The sequence below is a fragment of the Phaseolus vulgaris genome, chromosome 3 (genome assembly GCF_000499845.2).
Source record: "Phaseolus vulgaris cultivar G19833 chromosome 3, P. vulgaris v2.0, whole genome shotgun sequence".
Taxonomy (NCBI): Eukaryota; Viridiplantae; Streptophyta; class Magnoliopsida; order Fabales; family Fabaceae; genus Phaseolus; species Phaseolus vulgaris.
This window is the reverse complement of record NC_023757.2, coordinates 20798426-20811781: the sequence shown is the minus strand read 5'-3', so window position 1 is coordinate 20811781 and position 13356 is coordinate 20798426. Positions and strand designations below refer to the sequence as shown.

Sequence of the window (13356 nt, the reverse complement as noted above, 5' to 3'; positions counted from 1 at the left end):
TCAAGGTGTCAACTTGGAGTTGTATTTGTACTCCACCTTTCTCTTCAAGGCTTCAGCCTTGATGCGAGCCTCCTCCCTGAATTCATCCAGTAGGTCCAGGTTCACCTTTCTATCTTCGTTGGATTCTTCAGCCACGAAGTTCTGGAAACGTGGTGAGCTCTCCTGGATTTCTACAAGAATCATCGCATCCGAACCATACACCAAGTTGAAGGGTGTTTCCTTGGTAGTGGACAGGGGAGTGGTGTGGTAAGCCCACACGATTCTAGGAACCTCTTCTGCCCAGGTCCTCTTGGCTTTCTCCAGCCTTCTCTTCATACCTCTGAGCAGAACTTGGTTGGCAGACTCGACCTGCCCATTTGTCTGGGGTGTTCGACTGATGTAACCACCTGCTTTATTCCAAGCTTTATGCACAACTTGCCCAACTGTTGGTTGCAAATTGGGTGCCATTGTCGAACACCAAACGTTTTGGGACTCCAAAATGACATACTATGTTCTTCCACAAAAAGTGTTGGATCTTGTGGGCTGTGATTTGCGCAACTGGCTCAACTTCTATCCACTTTGTAAAGTACTAAATGGCTACCACAAGGTACTTCATCTGTCGCACCGCTAAAGGGAATGGTCCTAGGATGTCGATTCCCCAGGTAAGAAACGACCATGGGCTATGAATCGATCTCAACTCCTTTGGGGGCGCCTTGTGCCAGTCAGCATGTTGTTGTCACTGCTTGCATCACTGTGCATACCTCGTGCAATCTTCCCTCATAGTTGGCCAGTAGTATCTTGCACGAATGGCCTTTGACGAGAGAGCTTGGCCACCGATGTGACTTTCGCATATCCCTTCATGAAGTTCTGCCATAATGCGTGTGTACTGTTCACCACTTACACATATCAGGATAGGGTGAGTATACCCATGTCTGAACAAATCCTCGTCGATCAAGGTGTATTTGCTCGAATTTTTCTTGACTACTCTAACCTCTGTGGGCTCCAGCGGGTGTATCCTATCAGCCAAGTAGTGTCGGTCGGGTGTCATCCAGTTTTCTCCTTCTTCAACTAGGCAAACATGCAACGACTTTTCCCTAGATAACGCGTATGAGTTTATTATGGACGTTTTCAACATTTCTTGAGTCAACGACCGATGACTCCTCTTAACGCCTTCTGAAGTGCTTATCTGCTGGACTTCTTGTTGGACTTCTGTTGTGCTGTCTGTGGTCGTTCGAGGTGTCCTTAGGGTCTCCTGTATGACTGTCCTCTGTCTGTCCCCTTTGCCTGAGCTGGCGAGCTTTGCTAGCAAGTCAGCTCGTGCATTCTGTTCCCGGGGGACATGTACTAATTTGAACAACTCAAAAGTCTCCTTGAGAATCTGGACATACTGTAGGTATGCGGTCATCTAGGGGTCCTTGGTCTGGTATTCTCCCGTAACCTTCCCCGTTACTAATAAGGAGACACTCTTCGCCCCCATCTCTTTGGCTAGCAACATTCCAACTATCAGGACCTCATACTCCGCCTGGTTGTTATTGACCTTGAAAGCAAACTGTAGGGCATGCTCGATCAACAACCCATTTGGTCCTTCCAAGATGACACCAGCCCTACTACCCTGTTGGTTAGAGGACCCATCTACGGAGAGGACCCACCTGAAACTCGCTTCCTCTTGGTGTGTGGCTGCCGAGGAGAGCTCTACTACAAAGTCAGCAAGGTCTCCTGAGTTCGTAGTGCACGTTGAACTCTCATAGCTCAACCGCCCAACGCACCATTCGTCCTGCCACATCGGGTTTCTGTAAGAGCTTGCGAATGGGCAGGTCTGTCATCACAATTACAGTGAAGCTCTGGAAGTAGTGGCGAAGTCTCCGCGCTGAAAGCACTACTGTCAAGGCTGCCTTCTCTATGGTCTGGTATCTCACCTCAGGCCCTTGCAAAACTTTTCTCACAAAGTATATTGGTTTTTCCTCCTGATCCTGCTCCTGAACGAGGATCGAACTGATCGCCCGATTTGTAACTTCGAAGTACAGGCGAAGCGGGGTGCCTAGCTATGGCTTGCACAGTACTGGTGGGCTGGCCAAGTATTCCTTCAACTTGAGGAATGACTTTTCACACTCCTTGGTCCAAACGAACCTGCTATTTCTCTTTAGACACTGGAAAAAGGGATGCCCCATATCTCCCCCTGCTGACACAAATCTGGACAAAGCGGTCATCCGCCCTGTCAACTATTGCACCTTCTTCACTGATATCGAGCTGCGCATGTCTATGATTGCAGCGCACTTCTCAGAGTTTGCCTCTATCCCATGTTCAGTGAGTAGGAACCCTAAGAATTTTCCTGCCTCTACCCCAAACACAAACTTTTCAGGGTTCAACTTCAATCTATACTTAGCTATTGTGGTAAATAGCTCCTCCAAATCAACGACATGTTGATCCTTCACCTGGGAGGTGACCACCATGTCGTCCACATATGCTAGGACATTTCTCCCTATCATGGGCGCGAGTACTCTATCCATCAACCTCTGGTAGGTTGCCCTTGCGTTCTTAAGCCCAAAAGGCATCACTTTGTAATAGTAACAGGAGAGCCTCGTCGTGAACGTTGTCTTGCATTCGTCCCTAGGATGCATTCGGATCTGGTTATACCCAGAGAAAGCATCCAGGAAGCTAAAAAGTCTACATCCTGAGGCACTATCTACCAGGGTGTCAATGTTGGGTAGTGGGTAGGAGTCCTTCGGGAAAACTTTGTTGAGATCTGTGAAGTCTATGCACATCCTCCACTTCCCGCTGGCCTTCTTGACCAACACTACGTTCGCCAGTCACTTCGGGTATTGAATCTCCTTTATGTGGTCAGCGCTCAACAGCTTCTGGGTCTCTTCCCTAATGACATGACGCCTATCATCATTGAATTTTCTCCTTCTCTGGCAGACAGGTCGGACCTGTGGGTCCATGGTGAGGTGATGACACAAGAAATCGGGGTCAATGTCAAGCATGTCGGAGGTAGACCATGCGAAGGCATCCAGGTGTCATGCTAGGACCTCGACAATTTGGTCTTGTGCTTCTTGGCCTAAGAACTTGCCAAGCTTGAACTTCTTGTCTGTTCTCCAGCACTTCTTCTGCGGGCTCGAGCCGTCTCTCCCAGGCGATCTTGACACGGGTGACCCCTTCTTCCCTTGGGGGTTGGGTGGTGACTGCACACACTCCTCTCTTTGTTTTGAGACTATTCTCGTAATACCTTTTGGCCTCCTTTTGATCAGACTTCATGGTGATCATTGCTCCTTCAAGGGAAGGCAACTTCATCTTCATATGCCTCGAAGAGGCTACTCCTCCAATCATGTTCAAAGCGAGTTTGCTCAAAAGTATGTTATAGGCTGAGGGAGCATTAACAACAAGGTACTTGAAGTTAGTAGTGCGGGAAGTCGTGCCGTTAGTGAAGGTTGTCCTCAACTCTACGTGTCCCTGCACTTCTACCTGGTCTCCCGCGAAACCATACAACCAGCCATCGTAAGGCCTCAACTGGTCGGGAAACAGCTGTAGTTTGTTGAAGGTTGACCAGAATATCACGTTGGTTGAGCTTCCCTGGTCAACGAGGACGCGGTCCCATTGTTACTACTGAGATCACCAATGGGTCATTGTCATGTGGGACCACATCCTGCAAGTCGATCTTGGTGAAGACAAAGTAGGACTCGGGTGTTTGTTCCGACTTCTGTGCTTCTACTGTCATCACTCATCTGACATATTTCTTGCGCTGGGAGGCGGTGCACCCTCCTCTTGAGAATCCTCCAGAGATGGTACTAATCTCTCTGTGGATGGGCACCTCGTGCCCCTAATCTCCTGCTGGGGCTACTGACGTCGGGGCCCCCTGCGGTTCTTATAGGTATTCCTTCAAGAAATCATTCCTTACCAGTTCATCTAACTGGAATCCCAACGCCAAACAGTTGCGTAGGCCGTGGCCAAAGGCCTGGTGGAACTCGCACCAGGTGTCCTTGCTGGGCCCTAACCTCTTGTCAGCCTTCGGCGAAGACTTCAGTATATCTGCCATGTTAGGGATGGCGATCAGCTCTTTGAGGTCCATCCGAAAATTGTGCCTAGTGGGGGCGTTCTCCCTCGCACATGCCCTAGTTTGAGGCTTCCTTCCTTCATATGAAGGTTGTTTCCCCTGGGCTTTCTTTTCTGTCGTGGTCTCATATACCCTCAGGGGCTGAGGACGACCAATTCCCGAGGTCGGACTGGGTCGATGCTTCCGCGCTGCTCTATGACCTCTCCTTCTGCAATGATGTGGGCTACAGCTCTGTGGCGGATTTCACTGAATGTCTTTGGGCGGCACCTTATTAGTGAATCACTGAAAGGTCCTAGCAACACCCTTCGTCTGAAGGCATGTACCGTCATATCTTTGTCTGTGGTATGCAGCTTCACCACCAATGCCCCGAACTTGTTCAAGAAATCCTTCAAAGGCTCTCCCTGATATTGCTTTACGTCATAGAGATCGTAAGAGACAAGAGGGGGAGCCTAGTTGACGATGAATTGTTCCCTAAATAACGTTGACAACTGGTCGAAAGAGGTGATGTGTCCATTAGGGAGACTGACAAACTAGTCCAACACCGTGCCTGAGAACGTACTCATAAACAGCTTATAGTGCATGGCGTCGGTGCCTCCCGAAACCATCATCGGGATGTGGAAAACCGTGATGTGGGCTTTTGGGTCCTCTACGCCTGCTAAGTCGTTTTGGTAGCGGTTCTGGCTAGCCGCTTGCTCGGCTCGAACTTAAGCCAAAATCCTGTCCTGATCAACTTTGGACGCCGCTACGGTCTGTTGGAGAGCGCGAATGGTCTCCATCAGTTCCTGTATGGAGACGTTGTCTCCTCCTTCTAGTGCAGGTGCACCTTGCCTCGTACTACTCATGTTGCTGAGTGGCTCTCAACACGATTGTGAATGGGACCTAGTTTTATCGGGCCCCATGGTGGGCACCAAATGTTCTCGCCGGTTGACTCAGTCGTCATTGACTTCAGAGGCAGATGGTGGCTTCTCCTATCTCCTGGTGGTTTCCGCTCTCTCCTTGGGTAGTTGAGAGTGGCTCCGTTGAAACAGAGGGGGCCCTACTTGTTGATTGCACTCCGACGATCAAGTCAGTACTGAGCTAAGAAACATTAAAGTATGTGAAGCAGTTTCAGTCTTAGAAACGGCGTACCTCTTCTAGGGTTCTTACGAGGATCTTTCCTTTAGTGGAATTAGGGTTAGTGGTGAAGCATCCTGTGACGCGCTACATAAGCTTAGCACAGTCGCGGCACAAGACTTGCCTCTTCTGGAGTGCAACATCTCTAACAGTATGGCCGCCAGGGTACCAACTCATGTACCAGTGCTACGGGCCATCTGTTCTATGGGGCCTTAAGTATTCACGTGTCATGCATGCAGTCTATCCTTGGAAACCCTAACCCTAACGGGCCTTGGCGCCTCTAAGGATTATTTACTTGTGTTAGACTTGAACATACTATACACACCACATGCATGAATCCTCTTGTGACTTAGGTCCCTCTTTTGTATGAATAATAACTCATTACTATTTCTGGGGCCCACCTACGTGACCATTAACGTGACTAGACCGTCGAGGTCCGATGTCATGTCTGATGACGATCTCTTCAGCCGATGTCTAAGGTCTGGCCAGTACACAAATATTTTTAAATAACAAGGATAAATTTGTAAACTTACAATAAACCATCCTCACAAATCCACTCTATCATCCCTCAATCCAAACAACCTCACATGTCCTCACACATCCTCTCTAATCCTCACAAATTCATTTTGTCCTCTCCCCATAAATCTCACCTCAATCTAAAAAGAGCAGTGGGAGACCATGACCAATGAACATTGGTATTCAATGATGGTCATTCCAAAAGTCTTGGAATTGTAACTCTCTCTTGAAAATGTGATGAGCATTAATTATTCACTATCTCTTGATGAAGAAGTCTTCCTCTCATTCTCTATATAAAAACTTGTGAGAAAGATAAATGCAAGCAAGGGAGAAGAGTAACGTAGAGAGAAATGAGAGAATAGATATCGACCATAGTGTGAGATTAGAAATGCTAGTGAGATGCTAGAGAGAATTTATTCCCTATCTCTTGATGAAGAAGTCTTCCTCTCATTCTCTATATAAAAACTTGTGAGAAAGATAAATGCAACCAACGGAGAAGAGTAACATAGAGAGAAATGAGAGAATAAATATCGACCATAGTGTGAGATTAAAAATCATAGTGAGATGCTAGAGAGAATTTGTATTCCATCATTCTTGGGTGAGATTAGAGAGTAAATGAGAGAGTAGATTGTTGAACCAAGTGATGTTCAAGCTTTGAAGAATCCAAACCCTTTGAAGGATGTTGAAGCCTTGGCTGTGTTTGCTGTTGCTGTGCTGGTTTAGTATAGTTCTGGGGTAGTTTGAGTGTTGTAATCCACCCTTTGATCAAATCTAAAGCATAGGCATTCTCAATCTTTGTGAAAGTAAAATGTTTTCAAACTAAGTTAAAACAACCGATTGTTTTGTCGAAACAACCGATTGTTTATACTTAGATGTTTTGAGAAAAGATTGAAAACTGTTTTTCAAATGGTTGAACTGTTAGAACCAAAACAACCGATTGATTCGAGGAAACAACCGATTGTTTGTTTTGGGACCATAACAGAAAAACTGTTTTATCTTTGACTGAGCTTTAAATGATTTAACTGCTGACGCTCCAGTCATTAAATGCTTTGACCAATCTTTTAATGCAATTTAAGAGTTTGTTAAGATTTGATAACAAACTACATCTTTGAATAAATTCAGAAAAAACAAATTTGTGAAACAAGATTTTGAAATAGAGTTTTTGGGTTTTTCAAAGAGCTGAGATTGCTGAAAGTTTGTGATTGATCAAAGTTTGTGGAATAGGATTCTGCTTGTATTGATTTCAGATTATCTTCTATAACAAGTGCAATCCTTGTACTCTATGATACAAGTTTTCGTTTATGTGTTTGTTGAGATTGGATGTGTGTTCTTGAGGGGATCAAGATCACCAATCTTAGTGTTGGTGATGGAAGAGGCCCAAGCACAAGCCCACATGCAAGCCCACCAAAGGGTAGATTTGGGCCAACCATAGAGTTATGGCCAAGAGGATCCAAGAAGACGTTCTTTTACATGTTCAAATGCCATAAACTCTAGTGTAGAGTAGACTTTAATTTCTTGTCAAAATTAGCATAGGAACTTTATTTGTAATTTTCTTAGAATTAATTTTGGCACCTAAAACACCAACCTAGGTAAACTTAGAGTTTCTAAAAAAACCTCTAAATTTACCAAGGCCGGTCTAGAAAGCCCATGGAGGGGGTGAGCATAAAAACTAGACACACCCCTCCCCATGTGCTCATTTGTGCACCCATGTGCCATGTGCACCCATGTGCTTCACATTTACATTTCATTTGGCTAGCATTAGGGTTGCATTATGGTCCTCCTTAGCCTATAAAAGGAGGAGCCTACACCTTGTATTTTCAAGTTTATTGTGAGTAAAGTTATGCTGCCATTTTGTGCCAAGCTTTGCTTCTCCTAGAATTCTAGGCTCTAAACTTCACTTCCTTCACATCTCCTTGGGCTGGTCGAACCTCCCTATAACCATACCTATCATGCACCTTCAAGATCAACACCACTCTTAGGAGGATCTTGCACACACACCTTCATAGCTTCCGCACCATTTTCTTACATGATTCAAGAAGACCTTCATGAAAATGCCATCAATTGGTGTGTTGGCCAAGAAGAGTGTGTGTCTTGAGGTGTTCAAGATCACTTTCTTGGTTGTGGTGTAAGTGATCAGGTTGTGATTGCTTAGTGGATTTCCTCAGGGTTTCTGAGAAGACTGGATGTAGCTCTGGGTTTGGAGTGAACCAGTATAAACATCTGTGTGCAATCTCTCTATCCTTAACTCTTTAAATTCAGTTTTGTTTGTTGTTTGCTGGTATAAACAACCGATTGTTTCTGTGAAATAACCGATTGTTTTCCCAGTGCTGTGCTTTTGGCTTTGTGTTTTGAAAAACTAATTTCTTAATCAAGGTATTTGTGAAGTATTTTCATTCAAGGCTCAATAGATTGCGAAAACTCTCTTTAAACAATTCAACCCCCCCCCCCCCTCTAGTTTAAAGCCATATATTCTAACATAGATAACCACCATAATGGTGAGATTAGAAATCCTAGTGAGATGCTAGAGAGACTTTGTATTCCATCCTTATTGGTGATATTGAGTGCTATTATGTGTGAAACAAATATTGTAATCTTACTTTCATAGTGAAGTTTTTTTTATTTCTCAAGTTGTTAAGGGTTTCCCAAGTTAAAAATTCTCAGCGTCATTATCCTATTTTGCTCTATTTTCTATTATTTGCTTATTGTTTCCGCAAGTGTCCATTTTGTATCTACACCAAAGAGTTTTGATTTTCCAACAAATATTTACCTTCTTTTAAGATACCGAGTCTTGAATAAACTCTCAATAAAATATCATTCAATGTTCAAGAGTAGGAGAATATAGCCAATAGTTAAACTTTGAATCTTTATGTCTATAAGATCTATGTACTTGAAAATTAGTGTTTAAATTTAAAATAAGTATTTCTAAAATAAAAAATTTTAAAAAAAAATACTTATTTAAGATATAAATAGGATTTGCTTCAAAAAAAACAGACAAAAACATCAAACAAACCGGTTCATTTTCTTAATTATTTTTAAATTTACATAAGCACATTCATATTTACACACGTGCGTGTTATTTGGTTGCAAGAAACAAAATTTACAAAAATAAGAAAGTGAATAGAAATCCTGACATCAAAAATTGTAATGAGAAAAGTGTTATTACTCATTAATCAATCTCTAATACATGGATGGACATGGGCACATAAATTAATTAAGATTTCAGCTTCAACAATTATCAATTGATCCAGCTTCTTGTTTAATGTCTATCAAATCGCCTTCTTCCAACATGTAAGATTCCCCACATTGACTAACAGCATAGAAGAAAAAGGAGCTATATTATAGCAAGAAACACGTCAAGTGTGAGTGATCAGCCAGTTCATTCTTATGTTATCAAGACACTAATTGAAGATGTGATCATGAACCATTGTAACACGTAATTTGGGAAAGGGGGGACGCAGAACGAAATAAAAAACCAGGAAACAAAAAATGTTAAATCTAACTCGTGACAGACAAACTTGAGAAATTAGTCTAGACCTTCACAGCAAATTAAAATTCTGCAGAAATCTGGTGTCAATCAGTTATGAACTGATATAGAACCTCTCCGGTGATCGCAGAAGATTTTGATATCAGAAAAATCGGTCAGGTTATACTGCTGCTTAACTTAAGGAATGACAGTGTCAAGTATTCAAATATAAGGATGACAAGTTTCATCATAGTAATACAATAAGATCTTTTTCTAGGCAAATATGCCTATACAAGCTTTTACATTCAATCTTCGGGAAGACCCCGGCTTCAACGCGTGAATCTTCTTCCATATTGATCCCACCTTTGCAGCTCCACTGGCCGATCATCTGGAGCCTTGAATGTGGTGATGACAGTGATCAAAGCATGTACTGAAAGATAGAAGGTAAAATCTTGTATACACCACCTCTCGACCCCCTCGGGCACCTGAACTGCTTCTTGTACTTGATCATCAACTTCAAAGTATATAAAGGCTACTATGCATACCCCACACGTAAGTGATTCTTTTTGTGATAAAGTCTGTAACTGGGCAAAACAAGGGGTCTCTCGATTCTGAGGCTATGGAGTATATAATGTGTAGCATTGAACTTTAGACCCCTCACAGTGATCCAATATTGTTTGGCCGTTCAACCAAGGAAATTATAGGGTCCAGATTCAACAAGGGTGTGAAAAGTTTATTGGCACTGACTACATTATATAAAATTGCTATTGTTAATTTGGGAATGAAAAGATGCTATTGACAACTGCTCATATGACTAAAATTTGTAGGCTGTTGTCCCCTTCAATTTTTTTGATGAACCAGGCTTTGCAATTGTAACATAAATAAATCTGCCATCAAAAAACTGCAAAAAAAAATCCAGCTACCATGTCAAAATCATTTTAGTATGGATGGAATAGGATATCTCTTATTAGTTGGAAACTCTGAAACGTTATGCACACCTTTCCATTCATCTCTTGAATAGCCAGCTGTGCAGACTCTTCCTTCACAAACCAAATAAATGCAAATCCTAAAGACTGTCCAGATTCTTCATCTATTGGAAGCTGGACTGCCATAACATAAAATTAATTAAAGTTAAAGGTCCTCAATAGATCCAAGACTATTAAAAAATGAAAGGATTTATTAATACCTAAATTAACTTCCCCAAATTCTGAAAACACCTTCATCAATCTTCCTTCAGAGGCTGAGTGAGGTAGCCCTGCAATGGCCCACCATGAAAACTTCAATACAATGATTTTCATCACAGAAAATGAAAGCCTATATCTTATTAAGACAAACATTGCAGATAGTGGATCAATCAATATCAACTTAACATGTTACCATTGTCCGCATGCAAAAACAACAGATTTTTTGTGATTGTGAAACAAGAGAGTAATGGATTCAATGATTTCAATACATTCGTAAAGATGATTTATTAGATGATTGGTGACATGATATCCTCATAAGATATTTAGCAACACGGAAATAATACTAAGTATTTCAGAAAAACACATACTGCCCTGGATAGTCTCTACTCTCAAAAACTTGTGAAATTCTAGGATGTAGCTTTGCATTCCTAATAAAGCTGCAAAAATGGGTCATGTTCAAATAACCCAATGAAATGTGTGGGCTAGGTTAACCAAAACCAAGCCTGAAATTTGGTTAACATTTTCTGGCTCAGCTAAGTTGGGGTTGCCAGCCTTTGGACCATATCACCATGCAAGCATATCAACATTTTTTAATTTGAAGAACTGAAGGCCAACTGCCAATAAGCTAGCTCCATAATTTGTTATTATCTATAAAGAATGGATACGTCTACAGAAAATTCGTTGGCACGTCTGATCATGTATCAATTAAAAAGTAGTTTTTTCGTTAGGAAACCTCTGCAAAACAGTTTGGGCACTAGCCAAAAGAGTGAGGCGACACCCACTCCTCACTGCACTCCTATCATAGTTTTTTTAAATAGTTAACTTATATTATCAATATTGCAACACAGTTACTTTTGAAAGGCGTATTATCATAAGAATTCTGTTAGGATATATAGAATAAAGGGATTCAAAATAGTTACTAATTAGAGGGATATCATTGGCCAGACCCATCATATCTATAAATAGAACAATACTAGGCTAGAAGGGAGGCATTCAAATTTGTAAATATTTGCAAGCATAGAGCAATATTGGGCCGTGTCTGGTGTCCATAAGTTATCATCGATTCAAAATCATTCAACTCATTCTCGTTAATTTGCATTTTTTAAATATTAGACTATAATGACAAAATGCTAACTGAAAGTAGACCATAATTGGGCTGGCCTTAACTAGCTCGTGCCAAGATTTATCATATCCATAATTCACAACTAAGCAAAGAAATTATATTTCACTTTCAAGTCTTTTAACAATTTAAGCTTCAAAGGGAGCTTCTCCCAAAAGTGCACAATGTAATTGTGCATAGTCCTTGATGTAATTAAACATACATAAGGATCTTAATCTACTGAAATTCAAGACTAGATATGACCTTATTTGCTCACTTTGTAGACAATGACATTTTAGACGAGACATTTCCCTATTTCAGAAGCAAACGTTTACAAATAATAGTCTGCACAATAATGACAGGAGTTTTCAATCAGACAGTTGCAGAATTACTACGTACGTCCCTTTTAGTGGCACGAAATCTGCCATCTTAATGTAAATTAAGTAAGAATCGGTCTCTTGCATTAGATACCAAGAGCGAAAAAGAATTTAAACATTGTATTGCGCGTACATTATTATTATTATTATTATTATCCAGGACAGAAGCAGTTAGAACCTCGATTATGATCCACATACATATAATTAATTTCATAAAGCAATTGTGTTTAGCTTCTCAACAAACGAAAACGACCTAAATTGAAGCGCAAGCTATTGGATGGAGGATTTCAGTGAAAGAAAATAGAGATAGAGCGAGAAAACGTCACCTTTGACGAAGATTTTTGCTGAGGAGGGTAAATTGGATTCGACAGAAGAGGTAACGCTAGAGCTGCAGCAAAACGACGCATAGCGAAGAGGAGCTGAGGTAGAAAATGATGGTGAAGAAACGATAGTCGGTTTCGTTACCCATATCGATGGCTTCGAAATACTGACCCGCCCAAGCGATACATATTGAGGTGGATATGAGGTCGGTAATAGCTGTTGTGCCATCGGGTTTCCAAACTCAACCTCTTCTATGTGAATGTGGTAACAGAAAAGATAACTAGCAACTTCTACTACCAAATTCTGAACCCTTCCTATGATAATAGCCCATATCGATGATTGAGCGGGCTCTGCATTCTACAACCCCATAATTTTAAAGTACCTCCATAGGATAGGATATGTGAAAAGATGAAATTACCCCTCTTTTATATTTATATTAAAACTTACATTTTTTTTTTTCAGAAACCTCTTTTTCTTCTAAGTGGCAACCTCCTCTTGCATTCTTTTTCTTCTTCTTCTGTCTTTGAGTGTGAAAACCTTGTTGGAACTACATTGTCCATCATTGTTGACAATTATGTTGCATCGTTGTTCGATGACAGAATCCTCAGTCACACACAACCACATAATAAAGAGGATGAAGACCTAAAAGTTGTTTATAGATTTATTTGCACATATGAATCTAATTTGGCTTTTATTTATTTTTGTAGGCCCAATCAAGAGGACAATTCTAGGGTGAAGGAATGTACAAACATATCCAAGAAGATATCCAAGTCATCAAAACATAAACTAGAGTTTTGGTCAGAAGAACATAAAAAGACTTAATTTTTGTTGACTAGTCAACATTATTTTTGGGTCAAGCTTTACCTTAAATAAATTGTATAAAAATATTTAGGATTTCATATGTCATGTATTGGGCCTAGTAGCATAAAATAATTGGACCAAATATTTGGGCCAAATAGCATAGGTTTTTGGGCTTGTATTTGGATCAATATTAAAATAGGTCTAGTTAGGGTTAAAAGTGACTAGTTAGGGTAACAATTGAGCTTCTTTGAGTCCAATGTAACCCTAAACGTCTAGGGTATATTAGAGGACGAAAATTACCTTGACATGGAGCACATGGACGTCCACATGGCAGCCTAGGAGCGGAGAGGATTTAGCATGGAAGGTGTAAGCTAAATATGGAAAGCATGACTTCACATGACACCTTCTCATTGGAAAGTTTTATTTTGAATTTTTAAATTTTGACTCCAAAATGT

General features: G+C 41.3%; 3 protein-coding genes across 3 annotated transcripts; all 3 read right to left on the bottom strand.

Moving 5' to 3' along the window:
• LOC137839331 (uncharacterized) lies at positions 1 to 447 on the bottom strand. Its single transcript, XM_068648451.1, has one exon. It carries the CDS (start codon positions 445 to 447, stop codon positions 1 to 3), a length of 447 nt encoding a protein of 148 aa, XP_068504552.1.
• A 280-nt stretch (positions 448 to 727) lies between these two features.
• On the bottom strand, positions 728 to 1384 carry LOC137839329 (uncharacterized). Its single transcript, XM_068648450.1, has one exon. The coding sequence runs from the start codon at positions 1382 to 1384 to the stop codon at positions 728 to 730; it is 657 nt and encodes a 218-aa protein (XP_068504551.1).
• Positions 1385 to 9317: 7933 nt separating this feature from the next.
• LOC137806840 (uncharacterized) lies at positions 9318 to 12498 on the bottom strand. The gene is made up of 4 exons (XM_068607152.1): positions 12106 to 12498; positions 10306 to 10374; positions 10118 to 10224; positions 9318 to 10020 (listed from the first exon to the last, which is right to left on the bottom strand). The coding sequence occupies exons 1-4, from the start codon at positions 12326 to 12328 to the stop codon at positions 9934 to 9936; spliced, it is 486 nt and encodes a 161-aa protein (XP_068463253.1). The 5' UTR covers positions 12329 to 12498; the 3' UTR covers positions 9318 to 9933.
• Positions 12499 to 13356: the final 858 nt, after the last annotated feature.

What these genes read in the sequence shown, in the direction of transcription:
- LOC137839331 (XM_068648451.1), bottom strand. Translation starts at nt 447, where the DNA reads ATGGCACCCAATTTGCAACCAACAGTTGGGCAAGTTGTGCATAAAGCT.
- LOC137839329 (XM_068648450.1), bottom strand. Translation starts at nt 1,384, where the DNA reads ATGACCGCATACCTACAGTATGTCCAGATTCTCAAGGAGACTTTTGAG.
- LOC137806840 (XM_068607152.1), bottom strand. Translation starts at nt 12,328, where the DNA reads ATGGCACAACAGCTATTACCGACCTCATATCCACCTCAATATGTATCG. An exon ending in ATTTGGGGAAGTTAATTTAG is followed by an intron (nt 10,225 to 10,305) that starts GTATTAATAAAT and finishes ATGTTATGGCAG; the next exon opens with TCCAGCTTCCAATAGATGAA. An exon ending in TTCAAGAGATGAATGGAAAG is followed by an intron (nt 10,021 to 10,117) that starts GTGTGCATAACG and finishes TTTTTTTTGCAG; the next exon opens with TTTTTTGATGGCAGATTTAT.